Source organism: Narcine bancroftii, chromosome 9 (genome assembly GCF_036971445.1).
Source record: "Narcine bancroftii isolate sNarBan1 chromosome 9, sNarBan1.hap1, whole genome shotgun sequence".
NCBI lineage: Eukaryota > Metazoa > Chordata > Chondrichthyes > Torpediniformes > Narcinidae > Narcine > Narcine bancroftii.
In genome coordinates this window covers 63096734-63121731 of record NC_091477.1, presented here as the reverse complement: position 1 = coordinate 63121731, position 24998 = coordinate 63096734, and the positions used below count along the sequence as shown (strand labels likewise).

At 44.5% G+C, this 24998-nt stretch overlaps 1 protein-coding gene across 4 annotated transcripts in view; it reads right to left on the bottom strand.

The window, feature by feature from the left end:
- LOC138743704 (presenilin-associated rhomboid-like protein, mitochondrial) overlaps positions 1-18642 on the bottom strand; it is a 52572-nt gene extending 33930 nt beyond the window's left edge. For 3 of the 4 annotated variants that reach the window (XM_069899321.1, XM_069899323.1, XM_069899324.1), the window contains exons 1-5: positions 18555-18642; positions 12975-13197; positions 5660-5800; positions 4320-4368; positions 434-529 (exon numbers count right to left, since the gene is read on the bottom strand). In XM_069899321.1, the coding sequence (XP_069755422.1) occupies positions 434-529; positions 4320-4368; positions 5660-5800; positions 12975-13197; positions 18555-18622 (577 nt within the window). In that variant the 5' untranslated portion in view covers positions 18623-18642. The remainder of the gene's footprint in view (positions 1-433; positions 530-4319; positions 4369-5659; positions 5801-12974; positions 13198-18554) is intronic. The other variant, XM_069899322.1, reaches the window with a different exon arrangement.
- Between the last annotated feature and the right edge of the window lie 6356 nt (positions 18643-24998).

Below are 24998 nucleotides of genomic sequence, written 5' to 3'. Positions count from 1 at the left end.
AGTAAAGACCTCTCTAATTAAACAATCTCAAATCAGATCCACAATAAAGGTTACCATTATATTAGGTACAGCAAACCATTATATATGGTTCATCAAGTCAAAACGCCACAATTAAACATCACTAGTGATGAGGAATTTGCTTAAAATGGTTTTCAGATTTATTTCATAAGTAATATATGGTCAGGAGTAATGGATTGCGATCGTCTCATTTAAGGCTGTATCTTTTTGTCCTTTTCTTTGTAATATTACAATTTTCCATCTTATATATTTTGGTACAACATAAAAGTATCTGACTGAAATGCACAGTTCAAAGCTTCAAAGAGCTTCAAAACGTGCAAAGGGTCCCAGAAGTAAGCTTAGAAACTATGTAAACGATGTTGATTGACCTACACAAATACAAATTAAAACCCTAAAGACAACTGGCCACACTTACTGGAAGCAGGATTTGAGGTGAAGTACTTGACCATAGTCCACTGCATTGAGGGAATTCTCCACAAACAGAATACTAGTGCATTGACCGCTATGATCCCTGCAAAAGAACAGAATCACTGAGATGTTGTTGATGTGTATAATAGTAGACAGAGTACAAGATACAGTTCTAGTTTTAACATTTTCTACAATATAAGTAGCTGAAAGTAAAAAGGTACATTTTAGGAGCTTATGGCCCCATTCTCAAACTTTTTGCACTGTCCAATTTTTAAACTTTAAATTTAACTTTAAATTAACAGGTCCTTCCGGTCCACGTGCCCACGCTGCCCAATTACGTCCAACGCCGCAAACTTTTGGAAGGTGGGAGGAAACTGGAGCACCTGGGGAAAAACCCACGCAAACACGGGGAGACCGTACAAACTCCTTCCAGACAGTGCGGGATTCGAACCCTTGTCACTGTTGCTGTAACAGATTAGAGCCGCCCATCTTGTAGGAGTGCATCAGACAAAAAGTGCACTAAAGTACAACCACATAGAAAATAAGTAATGGCCTCTGAAAGAATGGAGTTCGGTTTTCCTCTTGGGAAAGAATTCACTCATACCTTGAATTCCATGACTGCTTTGGTGTGCTCCTGACATATCAGTGTAACTGTCCAGTGCATGAGGCAGATCTGCAGCAGAGTCAACAGAGACCTAGAGGTATAGGTACATAGTTCCCTGAAAGTGGTGACACAAGTGGAGAAGGAGTGGATGGGGCATTAGCTATAAGAGTTTACACATAATGAACCACCTGCACAAGATGTTGGTGAGACCACTCTATAATAATCAAGTCAATTTCACTGTAAAAAGGATGTGATTAACCTTGAGATTGAAGAACAAAATCTTTAAAGATTGCAGCATCCACACTGACTTCTGGAAGCCTCTGGCTTATGACCAAGCTAAGTTGAGAAGCAGTTTTCAAAACATTATTAAAAACTTCAAAACCATGCATTGGGAGCACACAGTGAACACGGGTGAAGAGTGCACAACTCACAAACCATCTTGCTATCTGGCTTCATTAGTCATCTCAGAAACTACAAATAAATGTGGAATCAGGTCATCTGGGACCTATCACTGCCTTTCACAGGTCCAGTAATGGTTGAGAATAGAGAAAGGAGAGTAAATGAAGTTAGTGGACAAGAAGTTCTTGGAAATGGAGGGGAAAGGCTAATATTTTTTGTCCAGGCTGGAACTATAACACACGATTAAATACTAGACAAAAAATGAAAGAATGATTCTTTAATCATTTAAACCTGTGGTTTTTAATCTGCCCTCCTAAACTCACATTCCACTTTAAGTAATCCCTATGCCATCGGTGCTCTGTGATTAGTAAGGGGTTGCTTAAGGCGGTTTGTGAGTGGGAAGAGAAGGTTGAGAATCACTGCTCTAAACCCAATTGTTACTGAGATACTTTGCTTGAGAAAAATTGTCATTGGCCCATTTCCTTTGGAGTTCTGAAACTGTGTACATAATGAGTCAATGAGGTACAATTAAAACAATGGTTTTCAAACTTTTTCTTTCAACCCACATACCACCTTAAGCCATCCCTTACTAATCACAGAGCACCTTATGGCATAGGGAATACTTAAGGTGGAATGTGAGTTTACGGGGCAGTTTGAAAACCACTGGTTTAAATCAAGTTAGCATAGCGATTAGTGCAATACTAATGCAGCACCACTGACCCGGGTTTGGATCCCGCACTGTCTGTAAGAGTTTGTATGTTCTCCCTGTGTCTGCATGGGTTTCCTCCGGGTAGTCCGGTTTCCTCCCACCCTCCAAAAATATACGAGGGTTGTAGGTGAATTGCGTGTAATTGAGCAGCACAGGCTCTTGGGCCAGAAGGGCCTGTTACCGTGCTGTATGTCTAAATTTAAATTTGCCTACATAGCTTGTAAGATTATGAGAGGCATAGATATAGTAAATAGTCAAAATCTTTATCTCACAGTAGGGGTATCAAAAACAGGAGAGCATGGTTTTAAGATGAAAAGTAGGAGTTTTAAAAGGGACCTGAGGGGTGAAATTTTTTTTAAATAAAGAAAGTAGTTAATATTTGGAATGTGCTGCCAGAGGAAGTGATGCAATTCCTATATTTAAGAGGCATTGAGACCGATTCTTAAACAGGCAAGAAAGATAAGAATATGGTCCTGGTGAAGGTAAATTGGATTAGTGCAGATTGGCAAAAAGATCAGTGTGGACATGGTGGGCCAAAGAGTTCACTTCCATGCTGTGTAACTATGATTCTATGAGAGATGATCAAGAATCAGCCACATAAATACTAACAACAAAATTGAAATTACCCCAAATTTTTACAGGTCCAGATCACGCTGGCTCTGCTTCTCCACCCTGAATTGCTGCTGTTAATTGCTGCTCTACACCCAAAGTAAAACAGGAAGGTGTCAGTGGAAGAAAGATCACAGGCGACAGTCCAACTGGGGTGGATGCTTATCAGAGCATGAAAAAGGCCCTGCAGCCCAAGTAGGTGGCACTTTGGGTTAGTTCCATTTGCCTGTATATGATCTGTAGGCTTCTAGATTTTTCCTAACCACTTACTGGTACAATTATCTTTTGAATATTGTAATTGTGCCGCTTCTACATCTTGCCCCAGCTGCTCATTCCAGATGCAGATCACACCAAGTGAAAAACCTGCCATTTAGGCCCTTCCTAAATTATTCTCTGGTTCGAGAATCATCTACCCTGCAAATTACCCATTGTTGTTCAAAAACACTTGAAAGGCATTAAAATTGAAGAAAATAATTTCAAAACATTAGTTAAAATACTGTAAAATAATTAAAAACATTAGAGTAAAATATTCTTTAAAAATATACTGAAGTTCCCCTTTGTCTCTTAATCTGCACATATAGAACTCCTATTTAGATCAATAAATACTCTTTCTATATACTCTTTCTGTTCTACTGTTGGTCAGCATGGTTGGCTGTTGACAGCATGGTTAGCAGAACACTATTACTGCTTCAGCAACTTGGGTTCGAACCACACACCGTCTATAAAGAGATTGTGCGTTCTCCCCATGTTTGTGTGGATTTTCCTGGGTGCTCCAGTTTCCACCCACCCTCCATAATGTACAGGGATGCAGGTTAATTTGGGTGTAATTGCATAGCACAGGTTTAAGTGGATGGAATCAGCTTCTCCCATGCTGTACATAAAATTTAAACCCCTGTCCCCCTTAGATGTTCCATTACATAGCAGCAGCACTTAGAGATCTGGAGTTCAAGTTGATGATGGATCAAACAGGAGTCTGTGTGGCTGCAGGAGGGCTAGAGGTAAATCCACAGGTACTCACTCACTCTGGAAGGACTCTCTTTTGCTTCTCTTTCCTTTTTAATGTAATGGGCACCAGGCAACACTAATGGCAGGCAGAATGCAATTTCATGCAATATTTCTTGTTCTGTATTATTACATGACAGTAAAGAAATCTTAAATCTTGTGTTAGACAGCCACCTTGTGGTTGCAATTTTCTATCATTCTCCAGGGGATCAGACCTCATCATTATGCAATGAGGTGGTGCGACAATGGATAACGTTAAGCTGAAGAAGGGAAGCAATCAATGGTATTCTGAAACAAAACCAGTTTGCTCCAGTACTCTCAGTTAGGAACATCTCCACAGAGCAAGCGGCAGAGTTCTTGTACTCCCCTTACAAATCCTTAACACAATTATAACAAAATCTCAAAAAGAGCTGTTGTAAGAGGAAGGAAAAAAAACCTTGATCATATTTGAGCATTATTGCTCAGGTGGCTAAAATAAGCAGCTGTCTTGAGATAGAAAACCATCTCCTCAGTATTCTTCAACACTTTCTCTCAGCCTTCCCATGCATGTCCAGCACATTGAATACAGACCTGTAACAGTCCGTTGCCCTTCTGTAAGACTGTTCCACCATTGGTTCACCTGAAACATAGTAACAGTTGCTTCTGAAATGAATGTGGATACAAGCGTCATAAAGAGCACATTCTCCTGTAAAAGCTCATTTATCTAATACTCAAACTCAAAACAAAGCTAATTCCTGCAACAAACTAACTCTAAATGTTCATTCTTGCACTGCTCCAAGTTCATTTCACTTGCACCTTAACTCTCCCAAAGCTCACCAGCACCACTGACTGCAACTTTTCTCAAAGCCCGCTCATAAACTAACTCTCCAATCCTATCTCACTGGACTTGTATTCCTGTTCTCCCACTGGAGCTCGGCATTCTCTGACCATAACTTTCTGATCAAACTTTATCCAGAGAGCCAAATCTTCAAAAGGTCTTTCCACCTGTAACTAACTCTCTCAATGCACATCATACTTATCCTGCCATTCCTTTAACACAAAAAATGTCCCAAATTACTTTGTGAACCAGGTAAACATGAGCAAGAATCCAAAGACAAGGAGTAAAATGTATCTCAAGGTTGAAGACATTTTGAAAAGTTAGTGATATTGTGGAGTGAGAGGCAAGGAAGAGGGAAGACTTTGGAAAAAAAAGGTGATGCATTGAGCATTAGGAAAGAAAATGAGTTTGCAGAGAATCAGAGGCAAAAAATGTTTCAGATGACAGGAGGAGAAATATTGCATCAATAATGAAATGAGTAATGCATTAATTGTGGAGTCTAATTTTGATAAAATTGGACAAATTAGAACAGTCCAGAGAATGCATTCAATAGTTGAATGTGCTAGAAGAACCAACCAAGGAAAGGGGTATTTTAGCAGGACTTTCATAAACAGAAGTATTCTTTTTATTTTTATTTAATCTAGACATTGAATTAAGCAACATTTCTCTTTCACATCATATATTTCCTACACATATTTATTAAAATTCATTGTTGGAATGCTCCCTAATAAAACAAACTCTTTGAACCTGGAGGCTCTCACTTCCTAACTTGACACAACCTGTCTCATCCATGTGCTTCTCACTAAGTTGACAGAAGGACAATGCATTGACATTCTGACATTTCTTCAAAGAGCTGTAACCAGATCAATGTCCACCAATATTTTTTGCAAGATATAAAGTTGACCAATGCAATGGCATGCCTAGGAACATGACAGCATCAACTTGTCTTCCCTCTTTCTAATTTCTGAACATCTCATCTTCCCACATCCAGGAAATAAAATAAGATGTAAACAATGAACCAGTAGCTTGTAATTTAAAAGAAGCTGAAAAATAAACAACACTTCATGAGATGAATATTTCAAGAATTATTTACCTGCTTCCTGATGTCTCCTGCTTTCGGCGGTTTATGTTTTTCCAACCAATCCAATTGTAAATCATTGAAGTAACTTTGAACTCTGGATTTGAGCGTTTCATACTGCCAAATGGCTGCCACACCAAATGAGCTTCCTGTGAACTACATAAACTAGTGCTCAATGTCCATCTGAAAACTGAGTTTCATATTTAGCACTACTGACAATTAAGCAAGTCACCTCTCCTATTTGATGCAATGTTAACAAAACTCCATGAAACTACCAAGCATATCTACTGAGCAATCCACTATGTAAAACAAAAAGATCCATGCACACATAACCAAGCATGCGTGCATATATATGTGTGTGTGTGTGTGTGTGTGTGTGTGTGTGTGTGTGTGTATACATGCACATTATGTTAGAATGTGGTAATGCTTATTGAGTGTTCAGTTCATCTGCAAGTCAGGAAACTATTCTACACACACAAATTGTTGTCATCTCCCCACTGGGCTCAGAAGAATGCCAATATATGCATTCTCAACCTTGTACTACTTTCTGTTGTTTAACTAAATCTCCATCAATCTGCTGAGGAGCTTTAAACTCAACAAATTTTAATCTATTTAATTTAATTTATTTTCTTTCTTTTTAAAATATTTTATTGATTTTAGCATGATTTCTAACTGATTACATAATTCATTCATAGTTTATACTTTTTCTTTCTTTGGCTTGGCTTCGCGGACGAAGATTTATGGAGGGGGTAAAAGTCCATGTCAGCTGCAGGCTCGTTTGTGGCTGACAAGTCCGATGCGGGACAGGCAGACACGGTTGCAGCGGTTGCAGGGGAAAATTGGTTGGTTGGGGTTGGGTGTTGGGTTTTTCCCTCCTTTGCCTTTTGTCAGTGAGGTGGGCTCTGCAGTCTTCTTCAAAGGAGTTTGCTGCCCGCCAAACTGTGAGGCGCCAAGATGCACGGTTTGAGGCGATATTAGCCCACTGGCGGTGGTCAATGTGGCAGGCACCAAGAGATTTCTTTAGGCAGTCCTTGTACCTCTTCTTTGGTGCACCTCTGTCACGGTGGCCAGTGGAGAGCTCGCCATATAACATGATCTTGGGAAGGCGATGGTCCTCCATTCTGGAGACGTGACCCACCCAGCGCAGCTGGATCTTCAGCAGCGTGGACTCGATGCTGTCGACCTCTGCCATCTCGAGTACTTCGACGTTAGGGATGAAAGCGCTCCAATGGATGTTGAGGATGGAGCGGAGACAACGCTGGTGGAAGCGTTCTAGGAGCCGTAGGTGATGCCGATAGAGGACCCATGATTCGGAGCCGAACAGGAGTGTGGGTATGACAACGGCTCTGTATACGCTTATCTTTGTGAGGTTTTTCAGTTGGTTGTTTTTCCAGACTCTTTTGTGTAGTCTTCCAAAGGCGCTATTTGCCTTGGCGAGTCTCTTGTCTATCTCATTGTCGATCCTTGCATCTGATGAAATGGTGCAGCAGAGATAGGTAAACTGGTTGACCGTTTTGAGTTTTGTGTGCCCGATGGAGATGTGGGGGGGCTGGTAGTCATGGTGGGGAGCTGGCTGATGGAGGACCTCAGTTTTCTTCAGGCTGACTTCCAGGCCAAACATTTTGGCAGTTTCCGCAAAGCAGGACGTCAAGCGCTGAAGAGCTGGCTCTGAATGGGCAACTAAAGCGGCATCGTCTGCAAAGAGTAGTTCACGGACAAGTTTCTCTTGTGTCTTGGTGTGAGCGTGCAGGCGCCTCAGATTGAAGAGACTGCCATCCGTGCGGTACCGGATGTAAACAGCATCTTCATTGTTGGGGTCTTTCATGGCTTGGTTCAGCATCATGCTGAAGAAGATTGAAAAGAGGGTTGGTGCGAGAACACAGCCTTGCTTCACGCCATTGTTAATGGAGAAGGGTTCAGAGAGCTCATTGCTGTATCTGACCCGACCTTGTTGGTTTTCGTGCAGTTGGATAATCATGACAACATAGTTTATACATTGCACATGTAAATCATCATTATCAGGCAACATATCTTTCTCAAAACCTCAGATTCTGATGTTAAACAGAAAATAATGAGATAGAATTAAGAATCCCATATAGGGACTATAAATCTTCGTCCTATTCTATAATGTGATCATTATTAATTATCTACTATAGCCTCGTTTTCTCTAAAAATTAATAAAAAGGCAAAAGGAGCCCCCCCTCCCCAAACACTAATTCTTCCCCTCCCACTAAACAAGGTTAACCTGTATACAGTAAGTAGATGTGAATCGAATCGCAACTCTTGGACATCAGACAGGGAATCCTCAGAGCATTCACACAACGAAATCTTCAAGTTGTCAAATTCTTGTCAAATTCTACCGTGACACCTTTAATGCTATATCTAATTTTCTCCAAATGTGTCAAGAATTTATTTTAATTTAGACATACAGCACGATAACAGGCCATTTCAGCCCACAAATCCGTACCACTCAATATATGCCCAATTAACCCTCAACCCTGGTATGTTTCAAACAGTGGAGGGAAACCTGGGAAAACCAAAGCAGACATGGGGAAAACATACAAACTCTTTACAGCCAGCACAGGATTTGAACCCCGGTCCTGACCACTGGAGGCGGTAAAGACGTTGTTCTAACCACTAAGCCAACCATGCCACCCTAATTTAAATTTAGACATAGAGCCCAGTAGCAGACCCTTCAGGCCCACAAGTCCGTGCACCCCAAATACATCAATTAATCGAAAACCCCATATGTTTTTAAATGGTGGGAGGAAACTGGAGCACCCAGAAGTACCCATGTAGGTACGGGGAGAAAGAACAAACAAACAGCACTGGATTCAAGACTGGTTAAATAGCGCTGTAATAACATTATGCTAACCATGCCACCCACACAGGTCCATGCGGAGAACAATCCAAGGACTAAGAAAAATAAGTATAAAATCTTGATCAAAATATAGAAAGAACACCCATGGGGAAAGTACTTTTATTTAAAAGAGAGTAACTGTCATTTGGAACTCATTAGACACCTTTTCTGCTCCAGTGGCAGGGTAAAAATGACAAAAGGAATTTATTATGTAGTTCATGTTTTTACGGAGCAGCTGCAGTGTAAAATGACCACAGCCACTGTAAGAAACAAGCTTAATGAATACGACATTTCCCCTCCAACAAATTCTGCAACACAGAAAGGCTATGTAAAAGTGCTCTAAACATATCTGTGCAAACAACCACATCAGGACACACTGAAGGTAAGTATGCTACTTTTTAAAATCAGAATAATTCTGAAATTTCTGTGCAAAAATTCTAACCGTCTCTGATGGGGTAATGAAAACAGAATTGACTAAGAAAGGGAAAGTGGACAGGCATGTGGCCTGTCAAGGGCCAGTGTATAGTTCAACCACTGGATTGCTTGTTTCGATTACTACATGGCTCGAAACAACGTGGTCAATGAGACGATACAGTGGGGCCACCTGAACTCGCTGCTGGGTGAAGTCTCTCTCGCCATAACGCAAGGAGCTACCACTCTGTCTATAGCCCGGGAACGTCTGACTGCTTACTATGCAGGGCCACGGAATGTGGTGCTCGCTCAACACCAGTTTCTGACTAGATGCCAGAAACCCGGGGAAAATTATGCTGCCTATGCACTGGCCCTCGACTCGCTGGCAAATGAATGAGATGTCAGGGCATTTCAATTGGTGATTTTAATTTTAAAATTAGAACCTAGCCCTTTAATTGCTCTTTTTGAACACTGAGAATATGATGCATTTACTAACTTCAATTCAACGCCGCACTTTATGTTTTACATCGTTGATGGCCAGACGTGCAACTTTGATTCAATGGAGAGATAATACCTCACCTACATGAACAATGGTGAAAAGATATCATGCCTTGTTTAAACTTGGAAAAAATTAGATATGTGGTTAATAATTCAAATATGAAATTTCAAATGATGTGGACTACTACCATAATCTTAAGATTTAGTGTTAACCTGGAATCTAGGCATTGAGTTGTCCCTCTTTAAGACTGGGCCACCTGGATTTATTAATGTTAATCTTCAACCTTGCTTAGGGAAAGGGGTTTTGAAAGGTATTGTTTTTTTTTGTCATGTATTATTTCATTATATTGAGTGTGCTTTGCAACTTGGACTAATGATCATTATTGTAACTTGTTTTCCGATCTTGTAGCACACTTAATTGTATTGTTCAATATTTTTATTGTAAAATATCAATAAACAAAGAGCACTGAATTTCATGACTTGTTCATGGCAATAAATCTTAATTCTGATTCTGTAAACATTTTTAAAAATAATCTTACTTTTGCATTTTATTGATTTTTCCCCCTCTCTGTATAGCATAGTCAGTTGTTTACATGTATTTATTTGTTTACATCTAAATACTGTGTACAGTTTTATTTTGCAATACCAATAAATGATAAATCTGTCTCGACTGCAGGAAAAGGAATCTCAGGGCTGTATGTGATGTCATGTATGTACTCTGACAATAAATCTGTATAAGAAGGTGAGAAGGGAGAGAAAGAGGGAGCAGCACAGACTAACAGATAGGAGGAACAATCAGGCAGTGTGGAGTTGGGAAACAATGCTTAGATGCTATGGAAGGGAAATTCTCAGAAGTGATAGTGTGCATGATGGTAGCTTGATGTTAAATTACTTAGGGTCATTATTAGATTAGTGCCCAGATCAGAACTGTATATAACATTGATGCACAGCACATTTCTTTCCAGACGTTGCACCACCCCAGATTGGTATTATGGGCATCCCTGGAAGTGTCGCAGGTAAGGTGTGCCCTACACTGAACCTGAGCTGTAATACTGCAAAAGATCAATACTTGCAGAGAGCTGCACCTTCGTTGGTTCAGGGAACTGGGTGTGTGGGCAGACCAACCTTGGTCTGATGCGAAGGTCAATAGCATTGATTAAGTGAAATAATGATCGAGTACCGTTTAACATTCTCCCTGTTTATTTCCCATGTGTTCATTAAAGTTAAGTGTCTCTCTGTGAACCCACCAAACCTGATATCCTTCCCTGCCTCACACTCTCTATTTTTCTTCCATCCATTTCACTTGAATATCCTGATTGTACCAGCTTCCACCATCACGCTTGGCAATGCGTTTCAGGAACCCACCACTCTCTGTATATAAAAAAACTTACCTCCGACATCTCTGTGAACTTTCCTCCACTTACCTTGAACAGATGTCCTGTGTTATTTGCTATTGTCACCCCAGGCGGTCCACCCTATCAATGTTTCTCAATCTTATATGCCTCTACTAAGTCACCTCTCTAAAGAGAAAAGCCCTAGCTCTGTCAACTTTGCTTCGTATGACATGTTCTCTAATTCAGACAAGATCTTTGTAAATCTGCACTCTCTCTAAAACATCTACATACTTCCTGTAATAAGGTGACTTCAAGTGTGGTCTAACCAGTTTTATAGAGTTGTAACATTACCTCATACCTTGATGAAGGGCTCAAGCCCAAAGCATCGGTTGTTTATCTTTATCTTTGCTGTATAAAGGACACTGTTTGACCTGCTGAGTTTCTCCAGCTTTGTGTTTTTACCTCAACCTCGGTGTCTGCAGACTTTTGTGTTTTACTTCCCACCCCACCCTGTTTGCGACAATTATTCACAAGACGGGGTGAAACTTCGACTTCCAGATTTGACAATTGTTGGCACTTTTAAAGGACAGAGGTTAGAAGCCAATTTATGGCAGATATGAAATCTGCCACAAATAAATCTGAAATTTAGTCTGTGAGTTCCTTGGAGGGAAACCAGCTCACTTACCACCAAGGTGCAATATGCATTCATTTGGAATCAAGATGCAAGTAAAACTGGATCACAACTAAACATTGCAGAAAGTTGCAGGCATGCCATCCACACAAGGAAATTAACATACAACAAAAAGGAGCACACACAAATTATGGAGCCATGATCTGTTCAAGATTCAAGCCAAAGGCAATAATTTCAAAATCCCAAATGATTTTGAAAACACAAAACTCCAGATGTCAGTTTCTTTTCAGCTGTTATCAGACTCTTCAACAGGTAAAAAGATGATCCTCCTGCATGGTTTAACTGCAGAAAGGCTATGTAAAATCCTGCACTTTGTCTTTGTAATCTTACATCCTGCACTCTTTAGCTTACTGTTCTCTACACCATGACCTCAGTTTTTATTATTCCACAATTTGCTGTACTTAAGTATGGGTTTACCTTGCATTTCTGCATGTAACAATAAAAAAAAAGAAAAGAAAATAATATAAGGAACTGAAATTAAGGGCATACTGCTGCCTTGGCAAATAAAATAATGAAACAAGTTTGTTGGTCTCATGAGGGAGACCAACAATGGTGAAAAGATTAAGCTTAATATTTAAACGAGATAGACAACAGACTCGCCAAGGCAAATATCGCCTTTGGAAGACTACACAAAAGAGTCTGGAAAAACAACCAACTGAAAATCCTCACAAAGATAAGCGTATACAGAGCCGTTGTCATACCCACACTCCTGTTCGGCTCCGAATCATGGGTCTTCTACCGGCATCACCTACGGCTCCTAGAACGCTTCCACCAGCGTTATCTCCGCTCCATCCTCAACATTCATTGGAGCGCCTTCATCCCTAACATCGAAGTACTCGAGATGGCAGAGGCCGACAGCATCGAGTCCATGCTGCTGAAGATCCAGCTGCGTTGGGTGGGTCACGTCTCCAGAATGGAGGACCATCGCCTTCCCAAGATCGTGTTATATGGCGAGCTCTCCACTGGCCACCGTGACAGAGGTGCACCAAAGAAGAGGTACAAGGACTGCCTAAAGAAATCTCTTGGTGCCTGCCACATTGACCACCGCCAGTGGGCTGATATTGCCTCAAACCGTGCATCTTGGCGCCTCACAGTTCGGCGGGCAGCAACCTCCTTTGAAGAAGACCGCAGAGCCCACCTCACTGACAAAAGACAAAGGAGGAAAAACCCAACACCCAACCCCAACCAACCTATTTTCCCCTGCAACCGCTGCAACCGTGTCTGCCTGTCCTGCATCGGACTTGTCAGCCACAAACGAGCCTACAGCTGACGTGGACATTTACCCCCTCTATAAATCTTCGTCCGCGAAGCCAAGCCAAAGAATATTTAAATGTGTGATAAGTAAGAGTTCTATCTCCATTACTCTGCAGTGACAGTCTGTGGAAGTACAGTAGGAAAGGCAGAATCTCCAGTCTTCCTGCGGCTTACTGACGTGACCTTCCCATGAATAGACACAAGACTAAAGACCCACCCCTCATGATAGTTCCTCAGCATATTTAGAATGAAAAAAAGTTTTGACCATTAATGTCAACTTACCCCAACAGTAAACACAAAGGGTTTCACCAGCCGCCTGAATGATAACGATGCTGATTTACTTATGACAGGCTCTTCCAGCACTGGGGTCAGGCTGCTTTTGCTTGTCTGATTCACACTCGAAGCTAAATCTTTCTGAGTTGTGTTCTCTGGTTCCACTTTCCGAGGTTCACTATTTTTTGGAGCTTTTCTAAACCCCCGTCTCGATACAGTGTGAAAAATTAACCTGGAAGAGAAAAGTCAATTCTCTTTAAACAAAATACAGTACATCATATATCTCACACACATAGTGTCAGCACTACATTGGAAATGGCAAACAAGAGACTGATAAGACAGGACACTGCCTCAGTTAAATATTAGAAAAAGCCAATATCTACAAATGGAAATGCATTTAAAATTAACACATCTCCAGATCATTCAAAAATATTTTTATTGCACACCAACTTCACAAATTACTGTAAAACCCCTGGTATCTGGCACCTCTGGAGATTGGGAGATGCTGGATAAGCAATTTTCCCGGTTTCTTCAGACTGCATGTTGCGCGAACTCCAGATTTTACTGTACAAATCTTTGAAACTAATGATGGGCAAGTGTGGATAACAGACACATCACATCACCAGTCTGGAGAGACCAGCCAATGAAAAGATAAGGGGAAATTAACAAGGAGTCCAGGAATACAACAGTAATGGTAGATAAGGAACCAGATGTCAAGAAACAGAGTGCCATTGAACCAGAAATCAGAGCCCCAGTGCAGAGAAAAAGGCAAGGGTGAAAGATGGCTTTGTAAATAAGAGCAGAAGTGTTTTTAAAAAAATCAGGGGCCATAGATAGCTTCCAAATGAATATTAAGAAAAAGGCTATTTTAGAATACAGTTTTGTGCAAAAAGAAACTATCATCATAAAAAGAGCCTTCTTCAGAAACTGTTCATAATATGATATAATCTTGAGCAATTTAATCTAAATTCAATAGAAAATACATTGAAAGATTGATAGAAATAAAGCTTAATTTTCAAAATAGAAACTTTTCCTTTAAGTACAAGAAGCCAACAGGAAAACTGTCCTCCTGTGATTGATAATTAAATATGGTATTAAATAAAGACTGCAAGAGCTTCTACTTCCAAAATACCAGGAAACCAAGGGTACTGTGGGAAACTAAGGAGGTGTGATTTTGTAAATAACAAGAAAGCTGGAATGACTAAAAGCTGACATAAACCCAATGCCCAATGATCAACATCCAGGATTTCAAAGGGATGGGCTCCAGAGTTGTAAGCACATTGACTAAGACCCTCCAAAATTCTAGATCTGTTTTTGTGAAATGGGAGGATAGCAAAATGTCACCCCACTATTTAAGAAAGAGGGGGGGGAAGAAAACACATGGAACCACTGATATGTTAGCTGAGCTTTAGCAATGTGGAAAGGAGCAGTAGTTTATAAAGAAGAAGAATAATAACAGAACATAAATAATAATCACATTGAACAGAGTTGGCATAGATTTAGGAGAGGAAAAATATACAATTAATCTACTTGTTCTGTGAAGTATGACCTATAAAATAGATAAATGAGAACCAGAGGACAATAGTGCAAATAAATATTCAGAAGACCTTTGATAATATTCCACACAGTGAGGTGAAAACACAGATCTGGGGGCAATAAGTCATATGGCACAGAAACAAGTCCTTCAGTCCACACTGACATGCAAGCACCCATTTACATTAATCCTAATTCCATACTCATCCTATTTTATTCACCCTGTATTTCCATCAGTTCCCTCAAAATCTGCCATTCAGTAGGATCAATTTACCTGACATTTAACCTATGAAACTATGCATCATGGTGGTAGAAGGAAACAAAGCAATCACATGCATACAACATTGTGAATCTCTTGTAGAGGCAGGAGCTCAACAAGCTATGCCATCCTGACACTAAAATTTTAACACGGATTGAGACTTGGTTATCAGCCAAGAGTGCGAATAAACAAAATATTCTCAAGGTCACAGCCTGCAACTAATGGGTAGCAGAAGGATGTGTCTTGGGCCCCCAACTCTAAATTTGACTGAAGCAGCTAAATGTTATATTTCCAGGTTTGTTGAGCCACTTTCAGGTGCTCAGATGCAGATAATGCACTGGCAGACGCAGCTTGGGGAGTGCAGCTGGGATGCTGAAGGAGAAACGCATCCGAACGAACGCCGGCTCCTGTGGACTGTGGCCACAGTCACGGCTTGTTTATGGAGCATCTTGTAGCAGCACTACATGAAAATAATGGAAAAGAAATAAACTTTAATTGTCGTCCACAAAACAGTTGTTGGTTTGTTTTCACAAGGACAATATCTCTGTGCGTTGCTTCCTATTAATGTATCCTTTGCTCTTGATCAATGATAATTGATGACAGAATTTTTGTAGGTTTCAGTTTATCAGATTTAAGGATGCAAAGGTTGAAAGATGCTAGTGTTGAACTCTCTCTAGAATGCAAAAATCAATATGAAAGAGTAACTGCAACTAACAAGCCTTCCTCACCAACACCAAATTGTAGCACTGGACTACAGGCCTAGAGCAGCCAGCGTGGGACGTCAGGGGCCCGAAGTCCCGTGCTGGCTGCTCCAGTCCCGTAGTCCTGCGACGGCCACTCAAGCCCCATAGTCCCACACTGACCACCCCACACCCCAGCCCTGTAGTCCCACGCCAGCTGCCCCAGCCCCATAGTCCCGCGCCGGAGGGCTGTCAGGCAGTGGGGAGGGTAGGTGTGGACAGTGAGGAGGGTAGTTGTCGGCAGCGGGGAGGGTAGGTGTCGGCAGCGGGGAGGGTAGCTGTCAACGGGTCGCCAGCTGGAGAATATATCCCCAAGGAGGGTTAGGTAAGTGCTTTCAGGTGGCCTCCCGACAGCTCCATTTGGGTATTTTAGGTGGCTTTACATTCGGGTAGGTGATGCCGGTAGAGGACCCTTGATTCGGAGCCGAACAGGAGTGTGGGTATGACAACGGCTCTGTATACGCTTATCTTTGTGAGGTTTTTCAGTTGGTTGTTTTTCCAGACTCTTTTGTGTAGTCTTCCAAAGGCGCTATTTGCCTTGGCGAGTCTGTTGTCTATCTCATTGTCGATCCTTGCATCTGATGAAATGGTGCAGCCGAGATAGGTAAACTGGTTGACCGTTTTGAGTTTTGTGTGCCCGATGGAGATGTGGGGGGGCTGGTAGTCATGGTGGGGAGCTGGCTGATGGAGGACCTCAGTTTTAGTCAGGCTGACTTCCAGCCCAAGCGTATACAGAGCCGTTGTCATACCCACACTCCTGTTCGGTTCCGAATCATAGGTCCTCTACCGGCATCACCTACGGCTCCTAGAACGCTTTCACCAGCGTTGTCTCCGCTCCATCCTCAACATCCATTGGAGCGCTTTCATCCCTAACGTCGAAGTACTCGAGATGGCAGAGGTCGACAGCATTGAGTCCACGTTGCTGAAGATCCAGCTGCGCTGGGTGGGTCACGTCTCCAGAATGGAGGACCATCGCCTTCCCAAGATCGTGTTATATGGCGAGCTCTCCACTGGCCACCGTGACAGAGGTACACCAAAGAAAAGGTACAAGGACTGCCTAAAGAAATCTCTTGGTGCCTGCCACATTGACCACCGCCAGTGGGCTGATATCGCCTCAAACCGTGCATCTTGGCGCCTCACAGTTCGGCGGGCAGCAACCTCCTTTGAAGAAGACCGCAGAGCCCACCTCACTGACAAAAGGCAAAGGAGGAAAAACCCAACACCCAACCCCAACCAACCAATTTTCCCCTGCAGCCGCTGCAACCGTGTCTGCCTGTCCCGCATCGGACTTGTCAGCCACAAACGAGCCTGCAGCTGACGTGGACTTTTACCCCCTCCATAAATCTTCGTCCGCGAAGCCAAGCCAAGACATTCGGGTATTCTGGCCACCTGAAAGCACCGTTAGATAGAATTATATGGAATATACAGAAGGCACATGAAAGAAGTGCAAGATGCAACAAGGAAAATTCCAGTCATGCACTTTCGTACACAATACCAAAATTACAGCATTTAGTCCCTCACATCACATGGTCAAAATAAGGCAGAAGAAATGTCTTCACATTGATGGCGAATCTGTGGAATTCTCTGTGGATGGCTGTGGAGACTTGGCCATAGGCTTCATTCAACAGAGGTCAATAAATTTTTGGATATGAAGAGAAATAGTGCTAGAAAATGTTTGAGGAGGGTCAGCCATAATCTATGAGTGGATTGCAAACTTGAAGAAATAAAAGGGACACTGCTGTTACTAATTTTTTTAAACATTAATTTCACTGAAGTAAGCACATATAACACATAATTCCTCTCTGGTGTCCCTTCAATGCCCTCGAGTTTATATTGCCAATGGCACTTCAAATGTTGGAGAACCAGACGAAAAAGAAGAGGCAGCAGGGAATGGGGGTGAAGCAAACCAAGAGACAAAATCTTGAGGGGGTGGGGGGGGGGGAATTGAGAATGAGGAGTGTGGTGGGATGGAGGAAGGAGTGTTGAGAGAGGGTATGGGGGAAGGGGTGTGGGTTAGAAGATGAGGGAGAGGTGTGGTTGAGAGGAGGGGAGATTGATTGGAGCATGAGGGGAGGGGTTGGGTGAAGTGGTTGACTGGGGAAGTTAAAGGAGACGAGTGGGAATGGGGTGCATGGACGAGGGGAGGGGTGGGGGTGCATGGACGAGGGAAGGGTTGGGGATTGGGGTGCATGGATGAGGGAAGGGGTGGAGGTTCGGGTGCATGGACGAGGGAAGGGGTGGGGGTTGGGATGCATGGATGAAAGGAGGGGTGGGGGTTGGGGAGTGGGGTGCATGGACGAGGGGAGGGGTGGAGGTTGGTGAGTGGGGTGCATGGACGAGGGGAGGGGTGGGGGTTGGGGAGTGGGATGCATGGACGAGGGGAGGGGTGGGGGTTGGGGAGTGGGGTGCATGGACGAGGGGAGGGGTGGGGTTGGGGAGTGGGGTGCATGGACGAGGGGAGGGGTGGGGTTGGGGAGTGGGGTGCATGGACGAGGGGAGGGGTGGGGTTGGGGAGTGGGGTGCATGGACGAGGGGAGGGGTGGGGTTGGGGAGTGGGGTGCATGGACGAGGGGAGGGGTGGGGTTGGGGAGTGGGGTGCATGGACGAGGGGAGGGGTGGGGTTGGGGAGTGGGGTGCATGGACGAGGGGAGGGGTGGGGTTGGGGAGTGGGGTGCATGGACGAGGGGAGGGGTGGGGTTGGGGAGTGGGGTGCATGGACGAGGGGAGGGGTGGGGTTGGGGAGTGGGGTGCATGGACGAGGGGAGGGGTGGGGTTGGGGAGTGGGGTGCATGGACGAGGGGAGGGGTGGGGTTGGGGAGTGGGGTGCATGGACGAGGGGAGGGGTGGGGTTGGGGAGTGGGGTGCATGGACGAGGGGAGGGGTGGGGTTGGGGAGTGGGATGCATGGACGAGGGGAGGGGTGAGGGTTGGGGAGCAGCGGCTGCGGGCAGTCTCCGGCTGGCCGTAGGTGCCAGAGGGAACTAATTGAATCGCCGTCACGCTGCGTGTCCAGCGCCCCCCTTCCCGTGAAAGCACGGCCCGTCCACGGCGATCTCACCTGCTCTGGCGGCCAGTCCCCGGCCACAAGAGCGGAGAAGCCGCCATGGCGGAGTAGACCGACGCCATGCCCGATCTCCCTAACTTCACTCACGTAATTTCCGGTGACGCTTTTCCTAGGGCATGACGTAAAGACAAGCCAGTGGAGGTGGAGTGATGAGGAGGAGGAGTGATGAGGTGGAGGGGAGTGTTGAGGAGGATAGGAGTGTTGAGGAGGAGGGGAGTGTTGAGGAGGAGGGGAGTGTTGAGGAGGAGGGGAGTGTTGAGGAAGAGGGGTGTGTTGAGGAGGAAAAGTGATGAGGTGGAGTGAGTGATGGGGAGGGAAAGTGATGTGGAGGAGGGGGAGTATGAGGAGTTGGAGTGATGAGGAGGGAGAGTCGTGGGGAGGGGGGAGTCATGAGGAGGGCTGTGGTGAGGGGCTATTTTTGAGGAGGATGGTGAGTGGTGAGGAGGGGAGTGGTGAGGAGCAGGGGAGTTGAGCAGGTGAGTGTTGATGAGGGGGTAGTGTTGAGTCAGAGAGGAGTGATGAGAAGGAAGGGAGCGATGAGGAGGGATAGTGTTGAGGAGGAGATGGAGTGTTGATGAGCAGGGGGAGTGATGTTGAGGAGGGGAGTGAAGAGGAGGAGGATGAGTGATGAGAAGGGGAGTGTTGAGGAGGAGGGGAGAGAGATAAGGGGGAGTGTTGTGGTGGAGGGTGAGAATAAAGGCTGAGTTAAGTACGGGCACGGGTGGAGTTGTGGGTGGGGGTTGTTGAGGGTTGTTGGGCCGTTGAGGGGTGCAGTGTGTGTTGATGGGTTGCACAGCGAGGGGTGCTAAGGGAGTTGAGGTGGGGTGCGGGGGAGTTGAGGAGGGGTATGTAGGGAATTGTGGAGGGGTGCGGGTGGAGTTGAGCTGTGTGGATGAGTTGAAGTTGGATGAGGAGGATAGAGACACTGAAACAGAGGTAACGTGTGTGGGAAAGGGTTTGCGATTTAAAATCTATCACCACCTTATTTTCCTGCAACTGCCTGCTCTCTCTCTACAATGATTTCCCCCTCCAATTCTCGCTGACTATTGGGTGATCTATAATACATCTCCATGACGGTGGTCATATTTTTCCTATTCTTCAGCTTCACCCATATATCCTCAATAGATGAGTCCTCTAGTCCTATCCAGAGCTGTGATAGGTTGTGTAAAGGAGGGCATGAGCCAGCATGCAGGATGGAGATTGAAAACTTGGTTGAATGGTGGACTAATAATAACCTTGCAGTCAAAGTTACCAAAACCAAGGAGCGAATTGTTGATTTCAGGAAGGGAAAGCGAGGGGGCGTGGCAAGATGATGTAGGAAGAAGATGTGTAATTTCACCTCTCCTCAGTTAATTGAAAAGTCTGAAAAGTTTTTTTAAAATTTCTGAGAATGTCTGAAGATGGAAGATAGATAATGGCTACAAATGTGAAGAAAATAAAAGCTCAACTACAAAAGAAATTACCTTAAAAAAATGTTGAAGAACTGATGCCTACTTACCAGAGAGAAGCCACGGAATCGATTGACTATTTATGAAAGCCCAACGAACTCCTGGATGGATGAGTATAACACTGGCGCCCATCCTGCAACCGCAAGATGGCATCGGCATTGCTACCCGCCCAACCTGCTCTGAAACGCATGCCTGTGATGCCGGGTGCATGAGCGAGGTGGCAAAGTGCCGTCTCCCGATGTTAACGCACGGTCCTGCTATTGTGCCCAGCGACCCCGAGACGTGCAGTGGTGCATCTGAAGATGGTCGTCAGCACTACTGGGCATGCGTGGAACGATGCGCATGTAGGAGCTGCGAGAAAAGGTCTGGACAGGGGGCGGGGGGGGCCCAACCAACGCAGGATTAAAGAAGTCAGCCTGGCGTTGGCTGATGTCCAAACCCACAGTCGAACAGCCTGACCAGCAGCAAATGCAGGTGAAGAGGAGGAAGTCCTGCCTTGTTAGAGACACAGGCATATGAAGAACTTACCACAGCCATTGCAGTTAAAGAATGTAGGTGGAATTGAGGAACCAGAATTTGAAGCTGGTTGGTACTGTTTTGGAAGGTATTGCCCAACAGATGGAAAATATGTCATCACAGAATTTCTTAGATGAACCAGAGATTTTTGGACATGAAGGTTAAAATGAATAATATAAAAAATGAAGAAGTGTCGTCTGTAATGAAGGATGTTGTTAAGACATGTTAATTAATGTCTGAAAGCAGTGGATACAGTGCAAGATAATTTTAAGAAAATTGAAGAGGCATTTCATGATTAAAGAATTAAGTGGAGTGGAATAGAGAAAAAGTAGAAGACTTATTTGTTGGATGGGAGATTCAGAAGAGAGAGTTGTTGAAAAAGATTGATTCTTTGGAAAATCAAGGTTGATGGAATAATGTGAAAATAGTAGGACTTCCAGAAGACATTGAAGATCCGGTGAAGTTTTTAAAAAAAATGGATTCCAGATGTGCTGGCTATTGATTTTTTTTTCCGGATGGCTTGGAATGGGACAGAGCACATAGGGCATTGAGAAAGAAACCTTACCTGGGTCAGCCACCTCGAGCTGTTTTAATTCGAAGTTTGAGGTTTCAGGACAAGGCACTTTCAGGTGGCCAAAATCCCCGATTGTAAAGCCGCATATTTATGCCAATATTATCCGGGAGGGATAATTGCTGCAGCACAATTGCCCCCCCCCCCCCCCCCCAGCCATCTGAATGCAGCTGGCTGAAAGCAGCTGCCAAAGGGGAAAGCACGTCGTCAGCCTGAGATGCCTGGCATGAACCTTGAAGCACATTGTGCAGACAGGCTCGTGCAGGTACAGTCGATTTGTGTCAGCATTGCAGAAAAACGTTATAATTGAAAAATGGCTCTAAAAAAGGCTTCATACAGGTGTGAAGAAGCAGTAAGACTGCTTCTATTCCATCTGACTCAGGAATCCCAGGAAAGGGAGCTCACTGGCACAGTGAGGGATGGTCCCACATTTGAGCGCCTGTCTGGAGTACTCTCAGCGCATGGGCACAGCTGCAGTAAAAACCAGGTGGTTATGAGGCTGAAGAGCTTGAGGAAGAAATTCCATGCAGTCCTGGACCACAACAGGAGGAGCGACAATGGGCGCAAGGACCGGCAGTACTTCGACCAGTGCAACACTCTGGGAAACTAGCTTCTCAGCTTCTCCCTTGAATGTAGCCAGAGCTCCAGAGACCCCTGAATCGCAAGAGCGCATCCCTAAGGGATCTCAGGGCTCACCCAGCATCAATGATGGAGGAGACATGCCAGTCCAGGAGGAGCAGGCCGCCGCCAAGGACTCCGCAGCCACGGATTTGGATGCCCCCGAGAGAGGCTGCGCAGAGGTCACCGTTTCTGGAAGTGGCGAGGTGGCACTCTCAATAGAGAACACAGGTACAGTAGCATTGAGGTTGTGTTTATGGAGAAGTACATAAGTCCAATACTGATGCACTTTTCCTGTTTCCACCCACAGCCTCTGGTCCCAGACACAAGCACCAGCGATTGACTAAGGGTCAGGTGATGATGATGGCACTTGACAGGGAGGACAGAGAACGGATCGCCAGCGTGGAGAGGAGTCACTGGATCAGGAGAGAGCCATGTTCGCCAACCTGATGGAGGAGGAGGAAGCAATGCGAAGCTCAGAAGTGGACAAGCATGCCCAATCGGTGACTGGGTTGTCAGCTTCCCTGCAGGAACTGAGCGCCGCAATGGCCAGGCAGTCTGCCATCTTCAGCAGATTAGTCACGCGAATGGAGGCGTGTCCATCCCCATTCCCACAGTCATATGGTCACCCTCATCCCATGTACCTGGCCCCTCCAGCAGCGTGCCATTTCATTCCACACCAGTGCATCACGGTAGTGGATGCTTGGGCATGATTGAGATGCTGGAGTCTGGGACAGGTTCCTCAACCCCACATCTCATTCCTCTCAATGCTGGAATGAGATGTCCTTTGGACTAAACTTCCCAAATGCTGCTAACTCACTGTTCACTTTTGTTGTTCATGAAGCCCTTTATATGTGCAACACTTTAAAGATTGAAACACTCAGCAATGAGATGCTATGGTGCCGGATGGAGGTGTTTGTTGTGTTTACCGTTTTTGTGTTTGTTCTGTGGTGTTTAAGTGGGGAGTGGATTTATACTGTGATTTGTCCATTCCATGGTTTGCATCTAGTTTAAGCATAATGTGAAATTTTTACATCACGATATTTACCTTAGATATTTATGAAGCAATAAGGTTTATCAAAAAACTATTTTTATTAATTTTTTGACAAGCACACAAGTCCCATGTTTCATTTATATGCAACCGTTCGTTCACAAGAACACATAACATGCCAGACAGCAGGCTCATGTCGCTGCATTGGGGTGGGTGGGGGGGGGGTGTGGTGTAGTGGAGGGGGGAACAAGCTGTGGAAATTGGGGAGCTGGGTGTCAGGGACTTACCCTTACAGGATGGACATAATGGCCTGGTGCCCACGGGCCTGTTGATCGTGAAAATCTGGGCTATTGGGTGCAGGACCATTTGCTTCAACCAATGTCCACTCTGACAGGAAGTCTTCCTTGTTAATAGACAGCCAAACGCATGTTCCACCACTATCCTTGCAGAATTAAGGGCCTTGTTAAATCTTTGCTGCTCTGGATCCAGTACTCGATGCTGTGTGAACCCTTTCATCACCCACAAGATGCGCTGGAACCTCCACTCCATCAACATCCTTGGAATCCTGTGGGCACAACAATGCAGAAACATAGTTAATTCGTACACCTGACCGTTGATACAATAAGTGTGCATAACATTGATACACAGAGCTTTGAAGGGTGAACACTCACATCATGTGGGAAGAGGTATCTGGCCTGGTCCTCTGCCTTTCTATACAGAGGAGAGTTGGCAAGCACTCGGGCATCATGCATGCGCCCCAGCAAATCCGCAAACACATCTGAGAAGCTGTAACATGAATGGAAAGCACATAGAAGTTATAGACATTGAGACATGATGTGATAAAGATTAATAAAGGCTTAACTCACCAGAACCTGTGGTTCTGCAATGCTTGCATAACTACCGAGTACCATCCTTTGCGATTGTAGTAGGCTGCAGCATCCACGCTGGGGGTGATAATGGGAATATGTGACCCATCAATGACACCAGCACACATTGGATATCCCCTTTGCGTAAAGCTGTCGCTTAGCAGGGAGATGAAACATTTACCGAGGACCTTCCTCAAAGCGGCAGTCACCTCCTTCACCACCATGGACACGGTGCTGACACCTATTCCATAGATGGTATTGATGGATAGCATACCACCACAGGGCCACAGCTAATTGAAGTCCCGGCTCCAATGGTCGCTGCAAGTCTGGTCTATGCAGCTTCAGGTGAGGTTTCAAGAGTTCCAGCACAAAGTGAAAGGTGCCACACAACATACAAAAGTGTCTCCTCCACTCAGCATCATCAAATTTGGTGAGGATATTACTCCAGAACTCACCGCCCTGGGATCGGTTCAACCTTCAGAGAGACCGATGTGTCACCAAAGCTAATTGACTGACAAACAGCATTCACCTTCGTCTGCAGCGCCAAGGCTCCAGGTGCCTTTCAATCTCTAACTGCTGCCTTCTTGCCCACAGCCTTTGCAGAAACCTTCTCCTGATTGCACCTATATGATTTTCAGATCTCAAGGACGTTTAAAGAGCTTCAACAGCAGTAATAGCCTTACCAAGGATCTGACATCTCTTTTTCTGAACACTCAGAAAGGCTGAAATCATCATCATTATGTCTCCTGCCTGGTCTGGGTCAGCCATCATCCTATGCTCCTTCTTGTCACACTTAAAATGATATCATATCAGTGGGCGGGAGTACAGCTGAGTCTGGACAGGAACCGGAGTACGCTCAGAGGTGCATCTGGTGCAGCTGTCCCTTCAGGTGGCCAACACTACACTTTTAGTGCTGCCACATGTTCGCCAATTTAAAGGGCTTCTTAGCGGAGAATGCACCTGAAAAAGCCTACAGAGAGATGATTTTGCAGATTGCTGTCCAGGAAGCTCGACAAAATCAGGCTCCAGTGATGGTTCAGGGCAGTAGCATCTTTTTTTTATGCTGATCTGAGTCAGGAGATCATCAAGAGGCATAATGAATTTAATTCAGCTCATGAGGTGTTGTGGAGAAAGGGGTATAAGTTTACTTATACCTGCCATGTTGAAAGTTTTTTATGGGAATTATCTCAGATTTTTTAAGAGTGATCATGATTTTGCCAATTCTTTGCCAGACATATGGGGATCTGATCAACCACTGTTATCCAAGAGGAGAGCATCTGATAAGAGGAATGGGAATGGGAATGGAAAGAAGGGGGAATTGGCATGAAGCCTGCTTGATATTGAGGATCCGGAACAATCTTTGCGACTAGAATCGGTGGGATGAATTTGATTGAGATGAATAATTGAGAAGTTTGGCTGGAGGGGGGT